Raw genomic sequence first — 25,846 nt, 5'->3', positions numbered from 1 at the left:
ACCCAGTGTGCGAGCTGGGTGAACTTGTGTCCTCTGAAGAGCAGTAAACACTCTTAACTGCTGAGCCATCTCTCCAGCCCCCAGGGTAGAGCTTTTATCCTAGGCTTTCATAGGAACAACTGGCGCAGCAGTGACAGCAGCCTCTCAGGGTGACGGCCAGGTCACACCTGAAGATGGCAGGGAGGAGGCGAGGATGACTCTCAGACAACAGCCTCACTTCCAGCTCTTTCGAGTTCTTGACTTCTCCCTCCCCGTAATTCCTCTTCTTGTGGAACACAGAACCAGACACTGTTCCTCTGTGGATTTACATTACCACTACCAATTATGGCTTCTAGGCTTTTCTTCTTTCAGAAATCTGATACAGGCAGAGCATGGGATGGAAGGAGTGATGCTTTCCTTTCAAAGCGGACAAGCAGAGGGAATAGTGTAGTGTCCTGGGGTCCTACTTAGTTTTGAGTCATGCACGCCGCACCCCCTGTAATAATGCATTTGTCAGGCTAGCTCCTTCACCTGCATGTTCTGTTAGCGCCACATCTTTGCACATTGCACTTAGCAAACTCAGAACCCCCACCTGCACACGCACTTCCCTCTCTGAACAACAGTACACATTTTCCTGGTCCTAACGACAATTACATTTAGACAGTTTCTGTTCAAGTGTATTCCCAATCTATCTGGGTATGATGAATAGAGGAACTGATTCATTCTGAAGTTGTTTGGGGCACATGCATGGTAAGGCAAATATTTGTAGTAGAAAAAAATGAACATGTGACTTAATCTTTAAATAAAATAGAGATGCCATCAAACTGTGCCTCTTAGTAAGCAGCCCCTCCTTTCCCACAAAAGAAACTCCAGGTTGAGACAGAGTTTCTCTGTGTAACAACACTGGCTGTCCTGGAGCTTACTTTGTAGATCAGGCTGGCCTTGAGCTCACAGCGATCCTCCTGTCCCTGCCTCCCGAGTGCTGGGATTAAAGGCCTGTGCCACCATGCCCTGTGTCTATCTTTATTTACAGTGTTTCCCTTTCTAATCTGTACTGTTGCTTTGTTCCCAGTAAAGCTCTGATTACTTTGGTAAATCTGTGTGAGCCCTTATTTCCAGTTCTTTGGCTAAGAGGCCCGGTACCTGCAAATGCCCAGCCTTAGCCCCTGACCACTCATAACCTTTTCTGCACTTGTGGTCACTAAGGGGAAACACCCCATTTGGATTTTTGCATTGAGTGAGATGTAATAAGATATTTTGGACCTGTTTGTTATAGCAGCTAGTATTATTCTGGTTAATCCTCAAAAAATAATGGTGAAGAATACATGAAATGCAACTGCTGATACATTGGAACACATAAAAAATTCTAACCCTTAAATATTAGTCATTTATTATGCATTTTGTACAGTTCTCTCATCAAAGGTCAACATTGCACAGTGGTACCATTTAAAACAGTTGCTCCTGAGACAATGAGATAACCTCAGACGAGGTCTTTTCATCTTGCTCTTTCCTCTCCCCCACATAGGAGGCTGGTCTATCTATGATCCCTCTTTAGAGACAGGAGACCCTTCTGAGAGAAACTTCTTACCTGTCCCTACCAGCTTATTCTACCCAGTATGTCTCTTTTAAAGTTATTATTATTATTATTATTATTATTATTATTATTATTATTAATGTATATGAGTGTTTTCCCTGCATGTATGTCTATGTGCCATGTGTGTACAGTGCCCAAGGACACCGGAAGACAGCGCTGGACTGTGAGCTGCCGTGTGGATGCTGGGACTAGCACCTGATCCCATGGAAAAGCAGCCAGTGCTCTTAACCACTGAGCTACTTGTTTGGCTCCAGCATGTCTCTCTTTTAGAAACTACAAACACTACCTCTAGCAAGGTTTGTCAGTTTATTCTGTATGCCAGGAGTTCCATTAAGCACTTTACATTCTCTGCTTTCACCATTGCCATCCCATGAGGTAAGCGCTTCATATTGTTAATTAATTATCAGTGTCCTTATTTTAAACCCAGATTAGTCCAATTCCACATCATATGCTCTTTACAACTTTCATGTGGACTTGGAAAAAGTTATCATTGTGGAAAAAAATTTACCTTCCTTAGTGAGTTGTAGTTGGGTGGCATTTTTGGAGCTGTTCTGAAGTTTGTCCTCGGAATTTGTGACTATGGCTTTTCCTTTGACAGATTTATGGTTCTTCTCAATTTCACGGAGCTGCAGGAAAAAAAATGAATTATTTATGCAAGCTAGGGGCATGGGTGTCTGATGCTTAGAGCCCTGGATCACGAAAGGTGAGGTAGGACCATGTCTGTAGTTCTTGCTGACAACCTTCAACTGAATGTTATTGGCTCCACAACTAACTGGAGAGTGTAGTGTGTGGCTTGGGTTCACACAGCACTTGAAGGAACATCCAACATTATTTCAGTGTTCTCCTGTATCTGGGCAGGAGCCAGTGAGGCTAACAGAAGGAAGTCTGGGTGGGGGACTGGCAGCCAGGTACATGTTAGTTTCAGAGGCATGACAGGAAGTGAGATGACAAGACACAGAGATTTGAGTGTGTCAGAGAGAGAGAGAGAGAGAGAGAGAGAGAGAGAGAGAGAGAGATCTTTCTAGAGAGAACAGTCAGCTGGGATGTTGAGAGAAGCTGCCTGTGTATCAAGGAGACATCATCTCAGGCTGAGGATCAACAATGTGTTGTTTGGCCATTTCTTTTAGTATTTATACTATTAAGATGGCTGTGTGTGTGTGTGCGTTTATGTGTGTGTGTATACATGTGTGCATGCATATGCTTGTGTGCGAATGTGGGAGTGCTAGCAATTGACTCCAGAGCCTTGTGACTGCTAAGCACCTTCTCTGCCACTAAGCTGCGCCATTGGCCTTTCAGATATTCAGCTGTATATGCACACTGTTGAACCCTACAGGGCTGCTCCCTGTAGTGCAGGATTTTAGATTTGGCATAACAGAAAACCACTGAAAGAACACAACTGAGATCACAGAGTTAATCAGCAAGAAATAAGAACACCATTAAGGATGTAGCTCCTGAGAGACTCACCGCTTGGATTTTCTTTCGCAGCTGGGCATTAGCTCTGGAAAGACTTTTTGAAACGGAGTTCAGGTAGTAGATGGCCAGACTGAAAGAGAAAAAGCATACGTCCTATTGTCCTGGGATGTTAAAAAATGACAAGAGCTTGGTGTTTTTCCTAGGGACTCTGGGTTATCAAAGCCTTTTCTCTAGCAGGACAGAGCTGGTCCTACCATCCTAGGTTGTCTGCTCACCATGGAGAGGGTCCTGGATTTTATTTTATTGAGTGTGGGCATGACTTGCACATGTCTAGCTCTCAGTGTTCAGTAAAGGTTGGCAGAAGGAATCACCCTGACTCCAAAGAGGCAGAGCATAGCACGGGTTCTTGTCTGCAAAGGAAGCTGGGAATGATTCCTGGAGCTGCCCAGCAGTGGACTTTGTGTCGCGTATAGTTATCCCCATTCATTGGTTTGGATGGAGTAGTGTTGGGCAGCTAGACAGGCACTAGACATCTCGGAGGCCATGGAGGATGAACACCTCCCTCAGGATCAGCTTTAGTCCATTAAGTGAAAGCTACATCCCACCCCACCCTGTCAAAAGAGTGGAATCTGAGTTCTGCTTCTAACCCTAAGTAGAGATGTGACATTCTAATCTGCTCCAAAGATTAAAGCATCACATTTTTTTAAATTTATTTATTTACTATGTATATAGCATGTATGACCAGAAGAGGGCACCAGACCTTATTACAGATGCTTGTGAGCCACCATGTGGTTGCTGGGAATTGAACTCAGGACCTCTGGAAGAGCAGTCAGTACTCTTAACCTCTAAGCCATTTCTCCAGCCCTAAAGCATCACAATTTATTGTGCTTTTCCTTGAAAGTTAATCTAACTGGGTCTACCAGTCATCTGGCCAGGAGACCACCCTAGAATGAGGAAATCTGACTCATCCAAAGACATACTGAGGAGATGGGAGGAATAATTATGCCTGAAATGAGACAATGTACTTATACAACCCTGCCTTATGCAGTTGCTTACAGATCTTAACTGCTAAACCTTAGCACTTTTTAAAATCTAATTCAGAAGTATAACTTTTATTCCTTTCTCTTCTTTGGATACCCAATCAAATTCTAAATGTGCTTGTCCTGACACCCTGTGCTTTCTTAAGTTGTTTTCTCTGAGTATAGCCTCCCACCTCACCCCTGCTTTCTGCAGCTGCTTCTAGACTTGCATTGCTGACCCAAATCAAAAATGGCTTTATTTTTTCTTTTCTATCCCCCTCCCTCAGGTAGCTGCCTTCCCTGTTTTCCCCTCTCTCTCTCAAATGCTAATAAAATTGTTGAAAAATTTCCTTTTGTGTGATCTATTTATTTATTTTGAGACAGGATCTAACTTTGTAGCACTGGATGCCCTTGAAGTCCCAGAGCTCTGTTTCCCTCCCCAGTGCTGGGATCAAAGGTGTGTACCACCACATCCAGCTCTGAGTCAATTTTGGAAGCTCCTTGACAGCACTAGTCTGGTTCAGTATCAGTAAAATCCTTTCTCAGTTCTCTTGAAACCTCTTGAACTTTGCTGTAGTCTCTTTAATTTATATTTGTTCTATAAAGCATATATTTGTATATAGATATATAGATATGTTACTGTGTACTGTGTGATATGAGAGTTAATATTAATAATTAAGATTAAAATAAAAGAACCTGAATTTGCCTTGGCAATGTTGCCAGGGTAGGCAGGATTGTATGACAAATTGCTGTCATGAAACAGCTAAATCATATGAATTAATTGTTATTCAATAAGTTCTGACATTGTGGAATGTCTTTCAATCACAACAGATGGAAAAAGAAATTCAATGATAAAACTAAATTTAAGCAGTATTAATCTACAAATCCAGGCCTACAGAAGGCAAAAGAAGGAAAACTTCAACCTGACGAGGTTAACAACACCCAAGAAAACACAAAGAGTAAATAATATCAGACCTAAAAATCAAAAGGGGGGAAATAATTCATACTGCAATAACAAAATAATGGTAACCAAGAAACACTGCTCACTCATGACTCTCAATATCAATAGTCTTAGTTCTCCAATAAAAAGACACAGGTTAACAGAATGGATGTGAAGACAGGATTCTTCATTCTGCTGCATCCAAGAAACACACTTTAACATCAAGGATAGATGTCAACTCAGGGTAAAAGGATGGAAAAAGATGTTCCAAGCAAATGGACCCAAGAAGAAAGTTGATGCAGTCATTTTAATATCTGACAAAATAGACTTCAACCCAAAATGTATCAGAAGAGATGAGGAAGGACACTTACATACTCACCAAAGGAAAATTCCATGAAGACAATATTACAATTCTTAACATCTTTGCACCAAATACAAGGGCACACAAGTTCATGAAAGAAACATGACTACAGCCCTTAAACCATATATTGACCTTCACACTGTAATAGTGATAGTGTGAGACTTTAGTACCCCACTCTTGCCAACAGACAGGTCATCCAGAAAAAAGCTAAACAGAGAAATGCTGGAGTTAACTGACATTATGAACCAAATGGATCTAACAGGTATTTACAGGTCATTTCAGCCAAATACAAAAGAATATACATCCTAAGCAGCTCATGGAACTTTCTCCAAAGTTGACCACATACTTGGGCACAAAGCAAGTCTCAACAGACACAAGAAAACTGAAATAACACACTGAACCCTATCTGACAACCATGGATTAAAACTGGATATCAACAACAAAACAACAGAAAGCTTACAAACTCATAAAAATGGAACACATTACTACTGAATGAAACATGGGTCAAGACAGGAATTATGGAAGAAATTTTAAGCTTTCTAGAATTGAATGAAAATGAAAACATAACATACTCAAACTTATGGTATACAAATAAAGGCGGTTCTAAGAGACAAGTTCATAGCATTAAGTGCCTACATCAAAAATTGGAGCGATCTTATTATTAGTAACTTAACAACACACCTGAAAACTCTGGAACAAAAAGAAGACATAACACCCAAAAGGAGTAAATGGCAAGAAATAATCAAACTCAGGGAAGAAACCAATAAAATAGAAACAAATAAACACTACAAAGAATCAATGAAACAAATAGTTGATTCTTTGAGAAAATCAGTAAGATTGACAAACTTGTAGCCCAATTAACTAAAAGGTGGAGAGAGAAAATCCAAATCAACAAAACTAGAGGTGAAAGGGGGGACATAACAACAGACACTGAGGAAATCCAGAGACTCATTAAGGACACTTAAAAACTAGCAGCACTCCACCAAATTGGAAACTCTAAAAGAAATGGATAATTTTCTTGATATACACCATCTATCAACTGTAGGGAAGATTCCACAGAGCTATTGCATCCGGCTTGAATTCCTAGTGCTAGCACCTAGGCTTTGAACTATTTTTTGTTTAAAGTCAGGGATTGTTATCTGAGTTGCTCTTTTGAAGGAATTCCAGAGCGTTTGCATAATTTAGTCTTGAGAGGACCTGGCAAACCAGGAGGTCTCACGGCTGAGAACTGCTTAGGCAAATGGTTCCTTCAAACAGCTCCAGAAAAGAGGTTTTGGTATGGGGAACTTGACTTGCAAAGGTCTTTGTGTGTGTGTGTGTGTGTGTGTGTGTGTGTGTGTGTGTGTGTAGCAGGCTTTTATGAAGCCACCAAATTAGTCAGCTCATCAGAAGCTGGCTCCCCTGCAGCTGTTGCTAAACCTGAATTATGTTCAGGAGTGACCCTCTGACCCATGTAACACAGAACACCAACAACCAAAGTTAAATTAAGATCAGATAAGCAATTAAAAAAAAAAAAAAGACCTGTAACACCTAGTGACATAGAAGCCGCAATTAAAAGTTTCCCAACCAAAAAAAAAATCACAAGGCCAGGTACTTTCAGTACAGAATTCTATCAGACTATCAAAGAAGAATAAATGCCAATACTTTTCACATTATTCCACAAAATAGAAACAGAAAAGAACATTGCCTAATTCTTTTTACGTTATTCCACAAAATAGAAACAGAAGGAACATTGCCAAATTCTTTTTATGAGGCCACAGATACCTAACCCACCTAAAGACCCAACAAAGAAAGAAAAGTACAGACCAATTTTCCTTATGAACATAGATGCAAAAATTCTCAATAAAACACTTGCAAACTAAATCCAAGAACACATCAAAAATATCATCTACCATGATCAAGTAGGCTTCAATCCCAGAAATGAGGGGATGGTTTAACATACATAAATCGATAAATGTAATCCACCAGATAAACAGATTGAAAGAGAAGAATTACATGATTACCTCATTAGATGCAGAAAAAGCCTTTGACAAAATCCAACACCCTTTCATGATAGTCTTGGAGATTAGGGATACAAGGGACATAACTAACACAGTAATTCATTTTTTTTGAGACAAGATTTCACTGTGTAACAGCCTTGGCTGTCCTAGAACTCACTCTGTAGACCAGGCTGGCCTCATACTCACAGAGATCTGCCTGCCTCTGCCTCCTGAGTGCTGGGGTTAAAGACATGAGCCACCAATTTACAACAAGCGCATAGTCAACATCAACCCAAATGGAGAGAAACTCAAAGCATTGCCACTAATATAGTAGAAATGGCCATCCTACCAAAAGCAATCTACAAATTCAATGCAATCTACAAATTCAATGCAATACCCATCAAAATTTCAACACAATTCTTCACAAAACTTGAAAGGACAATTTTCAACTTCATAGAGAAGCACAAATAAACCTAGGATAGTTAAAATATTCTGAATGAAAAAAAAAAAAACTGCTGGAGATATCACCATCCCTGATCTAAAATTGTGCTGTAGAGATATAGCAACAAAACCAGCATGGTTTTGGCACAAAAACGGACACATTGCTCAATGGAGTGGAACTGAAGACCCAGAAAGAAGTCCACGCCTGATTTTTGATAAAGAAGCCAGGAACACACACTGGAAAAAAGACAGAATATTCAATAAATGGTGCTGGTCAAACTGGATGGCTGCATGCAGAAAAATCCATACTTATTACCCTACATAAATCTCCAAATAGATCAAAGGCCTCAACATGAAGCCAGATAGAAGAGAAGGAGAAATAGTCTTGAACTCATTGGCACAGGAAAAGATTTTCTGAACAGAACACCAATAGCTCAGGCACTAAAATCAACAAATAAATGGAGCCTTTTGAAACTGAAAAACTTCTGTAGAGCAAAAGACACCATTATTTGGACAAAGCAGCAGGTTACAGAATGGGAAAAGATTTTTACCAACTTTACATCCAATAGAGGGCTAATATCCCAAATACATAAAGAACTAAAAAAACCAAAAAAAAAAAAAAAAAAAAAAAAAACAAAAATAAAAAACCTGGATATCAAGAAAACAAATAACCCAATTTAAAAAATGGGGTACAGATCTAAACAGAATTCTCAAAAGAGGAAACTGAAATGGCTGAGAAACACTTAAAGAAATGTTCACCACTGGGCAGTGGTGGTTCATGCCTTTAATCCCAATTAAAGGAGGCAGAGATATGTGGATCTCTGTGGGTACAAGGCCAGCCTGGTCTACAAAGTGAGTTCCAGGAGAGAGGTTGTTACACAGTGAAACCTTGTCTCAAAAAATCAAAAAGAAAAAAGAAAGAAAGAAGAGAGAAATGAAGACTAAGCATCCTTAGTCTTCAGGGAAATCCAAATCAAAACTACTTTGAGATTTCATCTTACACCTATCAAGATGGCTAAAAATCAATAAAACAAATGACAGATCATGCTGGAGAGGATGTGGAGTAAGGGGAACATTCATCCATTGCTGATGGGAATGCTAACTCATACAGCCACCATGGAAACAATGTGGTGGTTCCACAGGGGAATCAATCTACCTCAAGATCCAGCTATGCCACTCTTGGGCATATACCCAAAGGATGCTCCATCCTACCACAGAGACACTAGTTCAACCATGTTCATTGTTGCTCTAGTCATAATAGCCAGAAATTGGAAACAACTTAGATGTCCATAAATGGGTTAATGGATAAAGAAAATGTGGTACATTTACACAATGGTGTGTTACTCAGTCATTAAAAAAAATGAAATAATGAAATTTTTAGGTAAATGGATGGAGCTAGAAGAAAATCACCCTGAGTGAGGTAACCCAGAACCAGAAAGACAAATGTGGTATGTATTCACTTTTATCTGGATGTTAGCTGTTAGGTCTTTAAAAAGTAAGCTACAATTTGTATAACCACAGAGGTTATGTACAGAGTAAGGAACTGGGATGTTGCAGGAGATTTGTTTACACTGTCACTCTGAAACTGCCAATAAAATTAAACTTGAATCAGAGGGCAGGGTCGACATTCTGCTGGCTAGAATAAACCATAGAGTTTTTGGAGGACCCAGATTAGGATAGAGAGACACAGGAAGCAATAGGGAGGGGCTTAGAAAGAGTCTCAGTCCTTTTTGATCTGGGAATATGGAGAGACAGGGTCAGCTGATCATTTCTCTGTTGCTCTGTGCATCTATCAGGTTTCTACCCCAATATCTGACTCCTGAGTTTTTATTGATAAAAGAATAACTTAGATAAATGCTTCACTGGGCAGATGAGGGATGGATTTTCCTAGGAAGGGGAAACAGAATAGACAGTTATAGTTGGACAAGGTGGGGACTGGAATGGGAGGATCAGACAAGGAGGGGGAGGAAAGAGGGACATCTAAAACTAAAGGCCATTTGAGTGGTCAGATGGAAACCTAGTATAGTAGATGCTTCCTAAATTATATACATATATGAAGCTGAGCTAAGTAAAATCACCAAATAACAGGGTGACAGAGCCCTAACTAGATATTTCTAGTCACCAAATGAAGCTTCCAGTACTGGGAATAGGTTACATTTAATGAGTTGTTGGCCAAAAGCATCCCAATGGACTCCCCAGACAACCTAGGCTCCAACGGCTGTTGGTTGCTTTCCACAAACTGACAGTAAGGCCCCATTGCTGAAGACAACACCTCCATAACTTATTGACCAGGGAAAAGTCAAGCCGGTGCCTACACAGAGCTTTCATCCCTACGGAGGAGTGCTGATGAGACTGGAAGGTTTTCTGCACACTACCAAAGAAGAAAGATAAACCAACCCTTGGGTTTACAAAAATGAACTACTTGCAAGATAAGTTGGTGCAACAGCGGCACAAAGCTTGTGGGAGTAGCCAGCCAACATCTGAATGGATTTATGACCCATTCTAAAAGACGGAACCCATCCCCGACACTGCGTGGGTGGCCAAGAATCTGAGACTAGATAGGCTAGGGACCTAGGGGAAAATGGAATACTACTGTACTCCTAAAGGAATGTAGCAATAAGATGACTCCTAATGACATTCTGCTATCCTCATAGATCAGTGCTGCTCAGCCACCATCAGAGAAGCTTCCTCCTGCAGCAGATGGAAACAAATACAGAGACCCACAGCCAGACATTACAGAGAGCAAGAGACCTTGGAACACTCAGCCCTAAATGGGATATCTCCATCAAACCCCCCCCCCACTTTCAGGGCCCAGGGAACTCTGGGAAGAGGAGGTAGAAAGAGTGTTAAGAGCCAGAGGGGATGGATGGGCACCAAGGAAACGAGGCCTTCTAAACACAGCATGACCAACACACACACATATGAACTCACTGAGACTGTGAGAACATGCACAGGATCTGCATGAGTCTGCATCGGATGGGGTCCTAGAGCTGAGAGGAGACATAGACACATGCTTCCATCCCTAACCCAGACATTCACTCCAATTGATAATCACTTTCAATTAAAAATTAATTCTCTCCAAGGGAGTCTCACTGAAGAAACTAAGCACACTCAAGGGCAGGCCCCATGTCCAGCAGAAGACAACCAACACAAAACAAACTCAACAGCATCTTTGGAGCTCTTTGTTTCATAATATTGTGTTGGGGCTTATTTATTTATTATTTATTTTATTTATTTATTTATTTATTTATTTATTTATTTATTTATTTATTTATTTATTTATTGCCTTTACAAGTCCTTTGTGTATGTACACATATTACAGTTTCTGGTTTTGTGTTTTTTTTTTTTTTTGATTCCTGTTGTGTGTCTCTGCATTTATATGTGTTTCTTGTGCTTTCTCTTTGGCTCTTTTTGTTCTGTTTAGTCCCATTCTTACTTGTTTATTCTTGTTTTTATTTATTTTATTCTTATTCCTTATATGCCTATTTGTTTTCTTTTTCTTTTTAAATTTTATTTATTTATTACAGATGGTTGTAAACCATCATGTGGCTGCTGGGAATTGAACTCAGGACCTCTGGAAGAACAGTCAGTACTCTTAACCTCTGAGCCATCTCTCCAGCCCTGCATGTTTGTTTCTTTTTTTTTTTCGAGGGGGGGGGTTCAAAACAATCTTTATTATATTCTATAAAACCTCAAATATTAGCAACACAAAAATATATAAAAGCTACAGCAGTCTCAGATCGATATCCTGAACCATAAAATATACAGAAAATTATACAGTGATTTTGACTTGATATAGTTATTCATAAAATTATCCTGGCATAAGACTTCACATTTTTAATTATTATGTTTTTGGCTGTTGTCAAATTAATCCTATAACATTTTAAAACATGATTATTGTGTAATTTCAGTTTGACACATTGCTATGTATGTAGATTGTTTTTTCAAGAAAAACTTTTTTATGAACATAAATTTTATTTCTTGGTAAAATGTTTATAAAATCACACCAAGCATAGGGCTTCCTAATGTCACTCATCTGACGTGGAGTAAGGATAGAACATTTGCTAAATGTTACCTTCCACTACTCATATTATAAAGAATGCTTTTATTGTATGAGTACTGGAGCATTAATTACCAATTGAGTTTGTTTCTTTCATGAATTTTCTCACATGCTCTAAATTTTGAACTTCCTGTAAAGTTTTTTTAATTCTGTACATTTGTTAAGTTTCTTCCTGATAGTTATACTCTGTTAGGCAAGAATACCTGAGGACTCCATAACACTTTCCACATTCTTAATATTGTACAGGTTCTCTCTTTTATGGATTATCTTCAAGATTTAAGAACCCAGATAAGATTTTCCCACATGCTTTGTATTTTCAAGCTTTCTCAAATGTATGGTTTTAATGAGTTTTTGCATAGATGATCCATGAGAAAAGGACATAACTCTTAATACATTCATTACAATTTTAAGGATTCTGCATTCAATGGACTTTATTGGCCTTGAACACGTGAGTCATGGGCACAAGATCAGCCACCATCTGTACATTTTTAACTTTCTTCTCCATTATGGATTCTTTGATGAATTTGAAGTGTTGAGGCCCTGGTAAAGGATTTGCCACATTCTTTTCATCTGTAAAGTCTCTCTCCTATGTGGACTTTGTGATGTCTTTGTAGAAGTGAATTCTGCCTAAAGGACTTTCCACATTCTTTACATTTATAAGGTTTCTCTCCAGTGTGGATCCTCTGATGAACTTGAAAATTTGAGGCCTTGTTAAATGATTTGCCACCATTCTTTACATCTGTAAGGTTTCTCTCCAGTATGTATTCTTTTATGAACTTAAAATGTTAAGCCATCAGTAAAGGACTTTCCACAATCTGAATACTTGAAAAGTTTTTCTCCAGTGTGCATTCTTTGATGATTTTTAAGTATTGAGCCTTTGGTAAAGGGCTTTTCACATATATTACAATTGTAGGGTTTATCTCCAGTGTGTATTCTTTTATGACCTTTAAGTGTTGAGCTTTGAGTAAAGGACTTTCCACAATCTGAACATTTGTAAGGTTTTTCTCCAGTGTGTATTCTTTCATGAACATTAAGTTTTGGGGCATGTTGTGGTTTCCCAGCTTGGCCATGTTCTCTGCTCAGCTCCCTGCAGCAACTCTCACAGCACTGCACCCAACACTGCTCCATGTTTGTTTTCTAATGAGAGTCAGAAAGGGTGTGGATTCGGATGAGAGGGGAGGTGGGGAGGAACTGGGAGGAGATGGGGGAAGAGAAACCATCATCAGAATATATTGTATTAAAAAAAAATCTACGTGCTGGTTAGTATTTATTAACTAACTGTGTCACCGGGAAGAGGAAACCTCACCTGAGAAATTGCCTCTGCCAGAGTGACCTGTGAGCAAGTCTGTGAGGCGTTTTCTTGATTAATGACTGATGTGGGGCCACCCTTGGGCAGGTGGTCCCAAGTCATATAAAGACAGCGACCTGAGAAAGCCATGGGAAGCAAGCCAGTAAGCAGCATTCCTCTATGGTTCCCATGTACGTTGCTTGAGTTCCTGCCCTGACTTCCTTCAGTGATGGACACAGTGTCATCTAAGCCAAACAAACCCTTCCTTTGTAAGATGGTTTTGGTCATGGTGTTCAGGACAGCAACAGAAAGCACACAAATACAACCCAGAAGGGTCAGGCTGAACTGCCCTCTGTGGCAGGCACTTTGTCGTTACCGTATGAAGTGCCTGAGAGAAATGACTCAAAGGAGGAAAGATCATGTTGTTCATGCTTCAGAGATAGCAGCCCACCTTGACGAAGAGGGTATAAAATGGCTTTAGTGTGGTGGATGGGAAGCAAAGAAAATGACAGCCAGGGGCACAGACAAGATATCGACCTCAAGGACATGTGCCCAGTGCGAGCCTGACCTGGCGTAGAGTCACCTAGGACATGGTAAGGCACACCTCTGGGTGTGAGCAAGGGTGGTTTCAGAAAGGATCGACTGAGGATGAGAGAGCCATGTGAATGTAGGCAGTGCCAGCTCACGAGCTGGGGTGCATGGACTTAGTAGGGAGGAAATGGAGAAAGCCAAACACCAACATTGCGCTCTCCCTGTTTCCTGGTCAGCAACGACAAGAAAGTTCTGCCGTGTCCCTGAAAGGAGGAGCGAAAAGAGCTTTATCTCCCTCGGGCTGTTCCTGATGAGCATTGTGTATCAAATTTCCTGAGACAGAACAGCTCATCCCGTAGGGGAGCAGCTCAAGACTGAGGGTGTTCTGAAGGGAGGTGAGACAGTCAGTCCTGCTGACAAGCTGCTCAAACCCAGGAAGAAAGCAACTCAAAAAAGCTTTAGGATGATGGACAGTGGTGTGTGTCTTTAGTCCCAGCACTCAGGAGCCAGAGGCAGGTGGATCTGTATGAGTTCAAGACCATCCAGTCTACACAGGAAGCTCCAGGCTAGTCAGCACTACATATACCAAAAACTAGGAAGTCCTTGAATGGACCAGATAACTAGGCCTTCCCTCCCCAACTTTATAAGCAATAAGAACTGCTGAGAGATACTCAGACAAACTGAGCATTGCCTGGAAGAGGCCCTCTGACCTGTCGGCTGCCTACAGGCTGTGCAGTGAGCTTCAGCTTTCCACTCGGGGTGGGTTTGGGTGAAGCAGCTATCTTTGAGCCACTTCTGCTTCTGGAAATAGCCTCGCAGCAGTACTCCAGTAAGTAATCCTAATCAACTCACTGGTTTGCACAGCTGGACTTTGGCGCTATTCTTATTTCCCCAGGAATAGCCTCATGGAACATTCGGTATTTTGGTCACAGTGACCCAACAGTAGTAACTAACACATGCAATGACCTACTTCTTCCAGCTAGCCCCCAACTAAAGTTTCCAGAACTTCCCAAAGATAGTGCCACCAGCTGGGGACGAAGGCTTCAACAGTGATCCTTAGGAGACACCTCACATCCAAGCACAATGCACTCTCAGATTTCTGAAGAAGTTCTGACCCCACAGCTCTTAGGTATTTCCACCCCATCAGGCTGGTTGCAAATCCCCTGGAACTCCTTACCGTTAGACAAGGAGCTCTGAGGCACATTTGTGTTTCCCAGAAAGATTTACAGTAGACTCATCCACAACAGAGGTAAGCATGTCCTCCACTCCCCCTACGCCCTGATAAACTACTTGCATTTGACTCTGTCTCAGGGTCTACTTCTGGGAATCCAGAGAAAGAGAGTGAAATGCAAAACCTTGTGCGTGCGGGAAGCCTCAGCTGTTAGGAGAAGTGTCCCCGAGGCAGAGTCAGGGCTCCTGGGTAACTTACAACATCAGTAAGATGGCTGGAATGATCAGGCCTGGATTGGCAAGGAATGCAAAGATCTTGCCCAGGAACTTAGGGAAATCATTTTCAATGGTCTCGTGGAGGACATCATACATCCTGTTCTTCCCACTAGAAAGAAGAGAGGACACGTTATAGCATGCACAAAGCTTCTGTGGCACACATAGTCACGCCCATGACCCCATGGCTCTAAAACTGCTGCTTACAACTGCTTTTCTGAGAGAACAAGAGTTCTGCTCCAAATGGACTAAGAAGGTCCCGTGAGGAGCTAGCAGCTACTCTGGTTAGGACAGACAGCTGGGGTTGCCTGCCTAGTACTTACTAGCTTCCTGCTCTCAGTGACTCCCAAACTCTCAAATTACACTGCTCTTCTGTGTTTGACACCTTCAGCAAAAAAAAAAAAGTGGATATTCTCACATATTCTTCTTTTCTTTTAAGGGATAGGCTCTTGCTATCTTACCCAGTCTATTCCCGAACTCCTGGGTTGGAGTAATGCTTCTACCTCAGTCCCAAGTAGCTGGCACCATACACATAAGTCTCTGTGCCAGGAGAAAATGGTCCATGATTTAGTTATGAGATAAACATGAACTCTTCTGGGCTTCTTGACCTGGAAGCAGTTCTCCTAAGATTAATGTGATGGAAATGTCACAGTACCTCTAAAGCACCCTACAGTTAATCTTCCAGTCAGGAAACTGATTGCCCCAAGGTGGGCTTCTGCATTATTTACAACAGTAGGTTCATTTTTCTTCTAATTCTTTAGAATTATTGTGAAGGGACACCTGGATACTGGTGGCTCTTGAAAGGTAATTTTGGTGCTATGAAGTAGAGTTAGGAATTTGAAGATTCTGGTTCAAATCCTTTATTCTATAGAACACCATGAACTCTATCTATCTATCTGTCTGTCTGTCTATCCATCCATCATCTATCTACTATCTATCTATCTATCTATCTATCTATCTATCTATCTATCTATCTATCTATCCATCCATCATCTATCTATCATCTATCTATCTATCTATCTATCTATCTATCTACCTATCTTCTTTTCCTGTGTATATATATGTGTGTGCATGTGTGTGCCCATGCTTATGGAGGTCTGAGGTTGATGTCAGTAGTCTTTCTCAATTGTTTTTCCATCTTATTTGAGACAGGACTTTTCAAACCCAGAGCTAGACAATATGGCTAGTCTATCTAGCCAGCTTTCTCATGGAGTCTTCTGGATCTGCCTTCAGAGGCTGGGATTCCAGGGGGAAGCCACGCCTACCCAGCCTTTATGTGGGTTCTGGGAACCTGGCTTGTGGCCGAGACATCTCCCTATTCTCTTTATGACTGTATTCATGTCCTGGTTCTTTCCACTAGAGTTGTACCATCAAATGTGACTATTAAAATAATTATAAAAATTAAAGTACAATTTGAAATTCTGTTTTTTAGACAAACATTTCAAGTGTCTGTCCACAGCCTTGTGATGAGGAAGACTGAATTAGAAGAGTGGATACAGGGTGCCCGCATCACCACAGGACTGTCTACTGCATAGGCGGAGCTTTCATCCTGGAAAAGGTACCGACAGTTTCTCTGTTCTAACTCCCACTTCCCTCTACAGGCAATAAGGCACAATGCTCACACAGTCAGAGGGTTCCGAGTGAAGTAAGTCAGCAGGTGCTGAGGAGAGCACCGGTAAGCTGTGTCATACAGTGATGTAGTCAGCAGCTTAGTGTTCCCTGTGCAAAGATCAGATTGACATGCAATGCCTCAGGGACAAATCAGCCTGTCACCTGCAAGCTAAAAATAGGTTTCTTTCTTTATGTCTTTCTTTTTACATTTTTTAAGTGGTTGAAAAAAAAATCAAGTATAATATCTTTTGATGTATAAAAACTGCCATATGATTTTTTTTATATTTCAACGACTATAAACTTTGCTGGAACGCAGCCATGTTCATTCATTGGTGCAGCGTATATGGCTAAGCTCAAATGGCGTTATCTCACATACGATGTATTGGCATACATTATCCTCTAATTGCAGCGCCGAGCAGTTGCATCAGAGACCATCTGTGGCTATTTCATCGCTTGGCACTGTTGTGGAGCATGCCGGTAGAGTCCCAGCATCTGGGGAGCTGAGGCAGGAGGATTGTGTAAACCTAGCCTGAGCTCTGTCTCAAAAAACAAAAAACAAACAACCTGCAACATTTTAGTTATGACATTTCAGGTGCCATGCATATCACCATATCATATCATGACATTCGATTTATTTTTTTATTATTAGTACATACCTAGCATATAAAAATAATAAAAATGAAAACTTCAAATATTAGGCTTTTAAGCCAAACTTGAACGTGAATTATTTTGTCTTTGAAGTGGTAGTGTGGTAGCTGCTGTGACAATTAGTACACTGTTGGGTAATACACTGTGTTATGGCTCTGGAGGCCAGAAGTTTGAAATGGTTTCATTGGGTTAACCTAAGCTGTTGGCAGGGCCACAGTCCCCCGAGGGAGGCCACAGAGGAGTGCATGCCCTGTGTCCCTTGGCTTAAGTCCCCTTCTTTCACTTGTAAAGCCAGCATCATGGATTTTCAAAACTTTTTCTTCTTTCACAGTCACCTGTTCTTATTTGATGGAGTTGCCCACTTGTGACCTGACATCTTTGGCTGCTGTCAATCATGGTAGAAATTAAGGTGAGAGCAGATACATGGAGAAGAGACACACACAGGGACAGGCTTGCTTAGAACAAACTACTCTTACGTTAACTAGCCCAATTCCAAGAGTGAGAACTCACTCATAACCATGATTGTTAGACCAATTTCATGAGAGAATGGCACTGCTACCATTTAATTAATTAACCACTCTCAAATATTATTAAAGAACCAGCCTTAATAGTATTCTTCTCAGGGACCCAGAAGAGAAACTACAAACGGTGAGAATTATTTTTGGGAAATGAATCTAAGTACACCAAGCTCTTTGTCTATCTACTTTATTCCTCTGGGATTAAATTCTGTCTACACAGCTTCAGTTCTGTTCTTGTGCCTAGCTCCTTTCTTGCCTGATTTCTCTCTACATTTATCTGCTGTCCCCTCTAAGTTCTATCTTAATTCTCTCCTCTTAATTCCGCCTCATCTAGGTCCTTCTTATCTCATTCTTACCCAGCTAGTACTTCCCCATCTGGCTCTTCCTCATCTTCCATCTCGTCCTCAAGTTCTCTAGTCAAAATCCTCCATATCCTCTCAGTTCTCCATCCTCAAGTTCTCTAGGGTATTCAGTTATAAACCCAAGCAATAGCAATCCTCCCCCTCCAGCCAGGTCATCAGGCTTGAATTCCTACAGGGTCATAAAAGCAGGTAAGGATTTTCCTCAGGCAGTGACTGTCAGGCTTTCTTTTACAACCCAGAAAGGGAGTGGTAAAGGACTAGGTCAACTGAGGGCTAATATTGGTTGGTATATCGAGATGGGGATTTATGTGCTCTGTCTACATTCCTGGAAGTGGTTAGGTAAGAAGTTAGGAGTATAATGTTAGTAAGGCTGTATAAGAAAGGAGGGTCTCACCTTAAATTGCATAAGAAATAAAGCTATCCACCTGACCTGGGACACAGGTGTTGTTTCCATTAGTTCAGGAGATCGGTTGGCCTTGGATGTTTAATAGGTATTTTAGATAAATACACTGTTAGGAGTTCTTGGAACCACACATAGCATACAAGAAAATCATTGTAGGAACCAGCTAATATATACACAAAAGCTAAAATATCACCCATACTTCTTAAGCCATGGCTTGACCTTTCAAGTAGTAGCTTCTGTCACAGTAGCTGGATTCCATTACATTTTCCTGAGGCTTGCAGCAAACCACCTTCTAAAGTCTAGGCTTCCTCAAACTGACAGAATGGCAGCCAGATCGCAACATTACTTTCAGAGGCAAACGAATCATACTCAAACCTTAGTAACTTGCAAAGTTTAAAATATACATGATCAGGCTCCTTGCAGACAGACAAAGTTACCCGATGTTTAGTTTATCTAGTGCCTCCCACCTGATGGCGGTGTTAGGAGCACAAATAAGTACCTCATTCAGTGCCTGTGACAGACTAAGCTTTCAGAATACTTGGGCTACCCCCTCACTTCCCCTGTCTTCACGGGGAAGTGCATGGTCATTTGGGGCTATCGGGGTCCTCTTCCTTTCTTCCTTTCTGTCTTCCTCCTTCTAGCCAACTGCAAAGACTGCTGGTGCAATTTCAACAAATCCGGAGAGAGAAAGGAGAGTAAATCAAAGTCATCTGTCTCCCTTACAAGTTAAAAAGAGAAAGGAAAACATAAAAGACCTGAGCTGCAAACACAGACAAACGACTTAGGGATCCGTGGGCTGCTCTTCTCTCCCGTGATGGACACTACGGTCCTTTCTCAGATTCCATGTGCTATAGAATTGCCTTCTCTCTTTTCTCAAAGGTGAGTGAATTTATGAGTGAAGAAATTGAAATAGACATGAATGCACTGTGTTGTTATTCACACAAAAGTGAGCAGCAAGCCTCAGAATCCTGAATATCATACACTGTTCTAAATCTGCAGCCGATGTCCAAAGTCTCTTCACTGGCCACAGGGAAAGCCTGAGCCCATAATCAAACATCTCTAACCTCCCCCTGACTATATCCTCGATTTACATGACTAGATATAGGCACTCTGAATAGCTCCAGGCTGCTCTGGAGGGAGCAGATCAAATGCTGGCCAAGGTGTAGTCCATGTCTATAGACTTAGTCTGTGGGTTGATGTAGAATTTTTTTTTTGGTTTAAAATTTTTTTTTTTTTTTTTTTTTTTTGTTTTTCGAGACAGGTTTCTCTGTTAGCTTTGTGCTTTCTGGACTCACTTGTAGTCCAGCTGGCCTCGAACTCACAGAGATCCACCTGCCTCTGCCTCCCGAGTGCTGGGATTAAAGGCGTGCGCCACCACCGCTGGTTTAAAATTTTGAATGAATTTTTAAGTGAAAGTGGTAGATATTTTCAAATAACTGTTCAGATTTTTATGAGGATATGAAAAGCCTGTAATAATGGGCCCATGTTCTTCATGGTGCCAGGCAGCTGAGCACCAACCATCCTCAACTTGGGCAGAGCAACAGGTTCACAGAGATCCGTACTAAAGACCAACATGGTTGGCCCTCTAAGTACTTTACAAATAACAACACATTGGATTCTCAAAACAACTCTACGAGCTAAACTTTATCAATATCTCTATTTTTTAGGGGATGAGCCTGTGCTGAGCTCAGAACTGCCCAGCTGGTCAATGAGAGAGCTGGCTCTTAGATCTGCTCTCCAAATCAGGGAGATTTTCTGCACAGACCTAAATGATTGCATCAGCTGTGCAGCTAGGATGGTTTCTGCTTCAACTACTCAGTCTTACTGCTGGGACGAAGAAGTGCCCATGGAGTATAGGTAAGCACATTGATATGGCTGTGTTCCAATAAAACTTTATTTACAAAGCCAGATGGTGTTTTGGATTTGTTCCAAAGGGCACAGCTCACCAACTCCCATTTGTGATTATACGTTACAAGACACTAATCATCTCAGTCATTTATGTTGCCTGCTGGGTCCCTGTAGGCATTTATTTAGTGTGGTCTGAACCCTAACTTCTTCCCTGTGCAACTGAACTTCTGTGAGGTAGCAGTCTACTTGGAACATCAACCATAAGGCAGCTGTCTTCTTCCGGACACTGAGTATAATGCAGTGAGAAAGGAAGAAAACACCATCTCCTCGTGGATCTCCTGTCCCATGGGAGAATGTAATAAACAAGATAAACAAGGGAAAGACACAGCATGTTTTGTCTGCTTGTTTTTTGAAACTGGTTTGGATTCAATATCATGCTTCTCCTGCCTTAGCCTTCGGAGTGCTTGGTTATAGCCAGTGGTCACCATGTCCAGCAAGGAACACACCATTTGCTTAAGGGTAAAAAGGAGATAAGCAGAAACAAGTGTGTGTGTGTGTGTGTGTGTGTGTGTGTGTGTGTGTGTGTGTAAGCACACACTCACCCACACGCATCTCAGTTGGGCACTCTAGCAAAGGCCCCATTGAGAAGCTGGCCTTCATCGGCCCAGCTTTGTGGAAGCTGTAACCGTGCTTCTTCCTTGAGTTTCAGGTTAGGTCTCGTTTCCTGTGATCTGATCCAGGTTGCCAGGGGCACTCAGGAAAGCAGATGAGGCAAAAGGGACACAAATATCAGGGAACAGGCATGCCACAGGCCAAGGAGCCATCTTTCCTGGGCACAGGTGGATGGTCTACGGAAGTGGCGGCAGCGCCTGCACCCAGGCTTGCTTAGGCAGAGGCTGACCGAGTTCTTCCAGGAGGCTGTTCCCTCACTCTGGCATCTCTAGTGTCCTGCAACCTTCCACCCTGACTGCTGCCTTCTGTCTTCTGTGCAGAATCTTGTGTGACCAGATCGTGTTCTGATAGCACACTCCATCAAATACCTCCTCTAGGCTCCGCCATCTTCAGGCTATCTTAACTGAAAAGGAGACAACCAGCTTCCCCCCACAGCACACTTCACACGGGCATTCAGGGCTGCCTCTGGCTGGCTGAGAGCACAGCTGGATGAGACACTTGCTTTCAGGATTATGCAAGGGCCATGCATGGCCCTTCTCACCTGCCTTACCCATTTCTTATCTGGAGTAGGTATTCAGCAAGGATGGGTACACTAATTTATCCATGCTAACTTATTATAAGATTCTCAAGGAGGCCACATAGAGAATGTCTAAGTGAGAAGACACTTGTTAAAAGGGTACTGTGCCCTAAACACCTTTAGTCCCAGACCTATTTCTTTTTAGGGAGTAGAGGGGTTTGTTTTCAGTGGGTCACATATTTATAAAGATAACGGGAGGTATATATACATTATTGTTCAATCTACCTCCTTATATAACTATACCCAATCTCCCAAAGAACTTTTCTTTCTTTCTTTCTTTCTTTCTTTCTTTCTTTCTTTCTTTTTTTTTTTTCGACAGTTTCTCTGTTAGCTTTGCGCTTTCTGAACTCACTTGTACCAGCTGCCTTGAACTCACAGAGATCCGCCTGGCTCTGCCTCCCAAGTCCTGGGATTAAAGGCGTGCGCCACCACCACCTGGCAGAACTTTTATTTCTAACCGGCCTTCAGTGCTGGCCGAGTTCTATAGAGTATGGGGGCCCATTTGAGAGTCTCGGTCAAGATCAGCTATGCCTGCTTCACACCTGGATGAAGGTTAGAATACCTAAGATAACCACAGGCGGCAGATTACCTACTGTTAAAAGGTTACACTTATACCATCTAATATGGCAGTCAGCCATTTTGTAGTTATTAAAATCAAAATTAATTACAATGAAAAAAAATGAGAAATTATGTTTCTCAGTTCTTCATTTCAAGCACCCAGTAGCCACAAGTAGCTGCCTGCTACCACATGGAGCGTTTCCATCCTTACAGAACACTGGCTGAATAGTTCCGATGGTCTGCCCAAAGCTCCACAGCCTCTCCCAGGCTGGCGTGAAACCAGAACTGGAATTCTGAGCCGGGAGCTGTGGGCAGACTGCCTCAGGAGGAGAACTCCCCCCAGCAACCGAGAGTGCACCTGAAGGGGCCACAGTCGAACGAGGGTGGGAGGGACATGACGGTGTAGGCCACCGGCAGGAGGCTGAGGAAGAGCACCAGCAGCAGCAGGCCCATGTAGAAGTTGTTGGACCGGGAGGCTTTAAACACACGCTCGTGGGGCACGTTGCTGCTCATCACTGCCCAGCACTGGAAGTACATGGAGGTCAACAGGCGCAGGACATTGATGCCTACCAGTCCCGGAGCGTAGAAGGAACCCATCCTGAAAGGTCAGAAACAGGATATCTGGGTGACCTGGCGGCCGGACAGGGGAGGGAAGGCTAATACAAGGTCATGCGGTGGGTGGATTAGGGGCATGCATCAGGCATTTTCCGGAAGAGTCCAAGAACAGAGGCCTTCTGTTTAACCAAGATGTCTGTCATCAGGCTGGAGCCATCCAGTCCTGGAGAGGGAGAGAACTCTGAGAACTCCAGGCTGGGACCCTGGCTGGGATTTTACCACTGCTTCCCTAGCAGGCTTTAGGGGATCACAGTGTCTGGCCTCCATGAGCAGCCCTGCTGGCAGACAGTGGGTTGGAGGCAGTCCTTTGTATCTCCAAAGTCTTAGGCTGATGCTTATGCAGTCTCCAGAGGAGGAAGTTCCTTCCTTCACCATGCCCCCATTCCCCCCCATCCTTCTCATTTCTCCTTTCTTTCCCCTTTCTTCTCCTCCTTCCTTGCCTCTTTGTTTTTTCTTTCTTCCTTCTCTCTTCCCCTTCTCTCTCCTCATGTCTACTTTCTCTGTACACACTGGTTAGCTAGACACTGTCCTGTGTCTCACCCTGTCCTCCCTCTAGCTCTCATCAGAAACTGAGCTGAGAGAGCTGAGGTGATTTGCTGCCCCCCGACCAAGCTCCTTGAGAGACAAAGTTGGAGGCTTTTGACTCCCCAAATTATATGCTCCTCGGATGAAATAGACAACTCACCAGATCATTCCTTGGTTGAAGATCAAGCCCAGCACGTTTCCACTGATATCAAACTCGGCATATGAGGGCTGGAGGAGGAAGAAGGGAGAGGAAGGGGAGGAGGGGGGAGAGGGAGTGAGCAAGCAGTCATTAGGTGATCCCAGCTAGAGCCTATCCAAGTCAAGACAACTCACTCAAAACGCCTGTCTGGGGTTCAGGATTCTGCTTTTGTTGTAGTTGTTGTTTTGTTAAATTTTGACAGTCTCACTTTATAGCTCAGACTGGCCTCAAATTTATGATGATCCTTAACTTCCCGAGCTCCAAGACTAAAGCATCATACCTGGTAGCAGGATTGTTTCTTTAATAGACTTTTGATATGTACATATGTATGTATGTATGTATGTATGTATGTATGTATGTACGTATGCATGTATGTATGTATTTTGAGATAGGGTTCACGTAGCCCAGGCTGTGCATTTGCTTGTTACACAGCTAGAACTTCTGATTCTCTTGCTTACACCTCCCAAGTACTGGAATTATAGATGTGAGCTACCATACTTGGTTTATGTGGTGCTGGGGATTGAACCCAGGGCCTCTGGCATGCTAGACAAGTATTCTACCAACTAGACTATCTCCTCATTCTTATTTTCAACTTTCAAAGACACGTTTTGAAGTTTTTAATTAATTAATTTTTATTTTATGTATATGGGTATTTTGTTTGTATCTATGTCTGTGCACCACATATGTGTAGTGCCTCTGGGAGCCAGAAGAGGGCATCAGAGCCTCTGGAATTAATGTTACAGACATTTAGCTGCTGTGTGCTATGTAGGTACTGGAAACTGAACCCAGTTCTTCTGCAAGAGCAACGGAGCTCTTAACTACTAAGCCATCTACTCAGCCCCCAAAGTTTTGAAGTTATTAGAACCAAAGCTTTTCAGCAGCAACAACAAATTGTAATTGTAGGTAAAGTAAGTGAGGGATATGATCCTCTCCCCATCCATAGCTCAGTTTTAAAAACAGTTGTTTTCTTTGTTTAGTTTTGGCTTTTTGAGACAGGGTTTCTCTGTGTAGTTCTCATGTCCTGGAACTTACTCTGTAGACAAGGTAAGTCTAAAACTTTTTTTATTTATATTGCCTACATGTATGTCTGTGTACCACATGTGTGCCTGGTGCCCTCAGAGGCCAGAAGTGAATGCTGGATCCCCTGGACTGGATTTACAGACAGTTGTGAGCTGCCATGTGGGTTCTGGGAATTGAACCCAGGTCCTCTGGAATAGCAGCCAGTGCTCTTAACAAGTGAGCCATCTCTCCAGCACCTACAGCTCAGTTTTATATATCGCGTCTCTTCCTTACTGATTTGAAACAGCTTCTTTTTTTTTTTTATCATGGTGGATATGCTATTTTATTGCTATTACTGAATTTCAAGATAAGCATAGATCTTAAACAAGATTATCTATGGGACGTATAAACAGAAATTATATTCCATGTAGCTTTCCAAAAATAAATAAATGAATGAATGAATAAACAAATTTGGGCCACCTTGGTCATAGACCTGCTTACAAATCGCCTAAAGCTCTAATTCCTCCTTTTATGCTGGTAGAATCCAGCAAGTAAGCATGTTTAGTATGTTTTTTTTTTTTTTTCCTTTTTTTAAATTCTTTTTTTTTTGTGATATATATTTTTTATTTTACAGTATCATTCAGTTCTACATATCAGCCATGGTTCCCTATTCTCCCCCTCCCACACCCTCCCTTACCCCAGCCCACCCTCCATTCCCACCTCCTCCAGGACAAGTCCTCCCCCGAGGACTGTGATCAACTTGGTAGACTCAGTCCAGGAAGGTCCAGTCCCTTCCTCCCAGACTAAGCCAAGTGTCCCTGCATAAGTTCCAGGTTTCAGACAGCCAACTCATGCAATGAGCACAGGACTTGGTCCCACTGCCTAGATGTCTCCCAAACTGATCAAGCCAATCAACTGTCTCACCTATTCAGAGGGCCTGATCCAGCTGGGAGCCCCTCAGCCTTTGGTTCATAGTTCATGTGAAACAGCTTCTTTATTATACATAGTTTTCCCCTGGCTTACATCAGTTCTGGGCTTTGTATTCTGCTCTGTTGGCAAGGCTGTTTATTACAGTTCCCATTTTAGTTATCACAGCGTCATCATACTTTTCCTTTTTGGAATAGAGTCTTACTATATAACCCAGGCTGGCTCCAGGCTCCTGATTCTCTTGCTTTTTTTTTTGTATGTGTGTGTATGTAAGTGTGATGTTTGTGTGTGTGTGTGTGTGTGTGTGTGTGTGTGTGTATTTATCACTCTCTGCTT

At 42.1% G+C, this 25,846-nt stretch overlaps 1 protein-coding gene across 1 annotated transcript in view; it reads right to left on the bottom strand.

Annotated features, from left to right (window-relative positions):
* The window catches only part of Tmc2 (transmembrane channel like 2), a 78,594-nt gene that overhangs the window by 798 nt on the left and 51,950 nt on the right, over nt 1-25,846 (bottom strand). The window contains 5 exon segments of the mRNA XM_028878539.2: nt 2,082-2,199; nt 3,038-3,116; nt 15,035-15,160; nt 22,604-22,843; nt 23,546-23,613. Of these exon segments, the coding sequence (XP_028734372.1) occupies nt 2,082-2,199; nt 3,038-3,116; nt 15,035-15,160; nt 22,604-22,843; nt 23,546-23,613 (631 nt within the window).

The sequence above is a fragment of the Peromyscus leucopus genome, chromosome 4 (genome assembly GCF_004664715.2).
Source record: "Peromyscus leucopus breed LL Stock chromosome 4, UCI_PerLeu_2.1, whole genome shotgun sequence".
Taxonomy (NCBI): domain Eukaryota; kingdom Metazoa; phylum Chordata; class Mammalia; order Rodentia; family Cricetidae; genus Peromyscus; species Peromyscus leucopus.
Note: the sequence above shows the minus strand (reverse complement) of the source record. Positions and strands in the feature narration are given on the sequence as shown.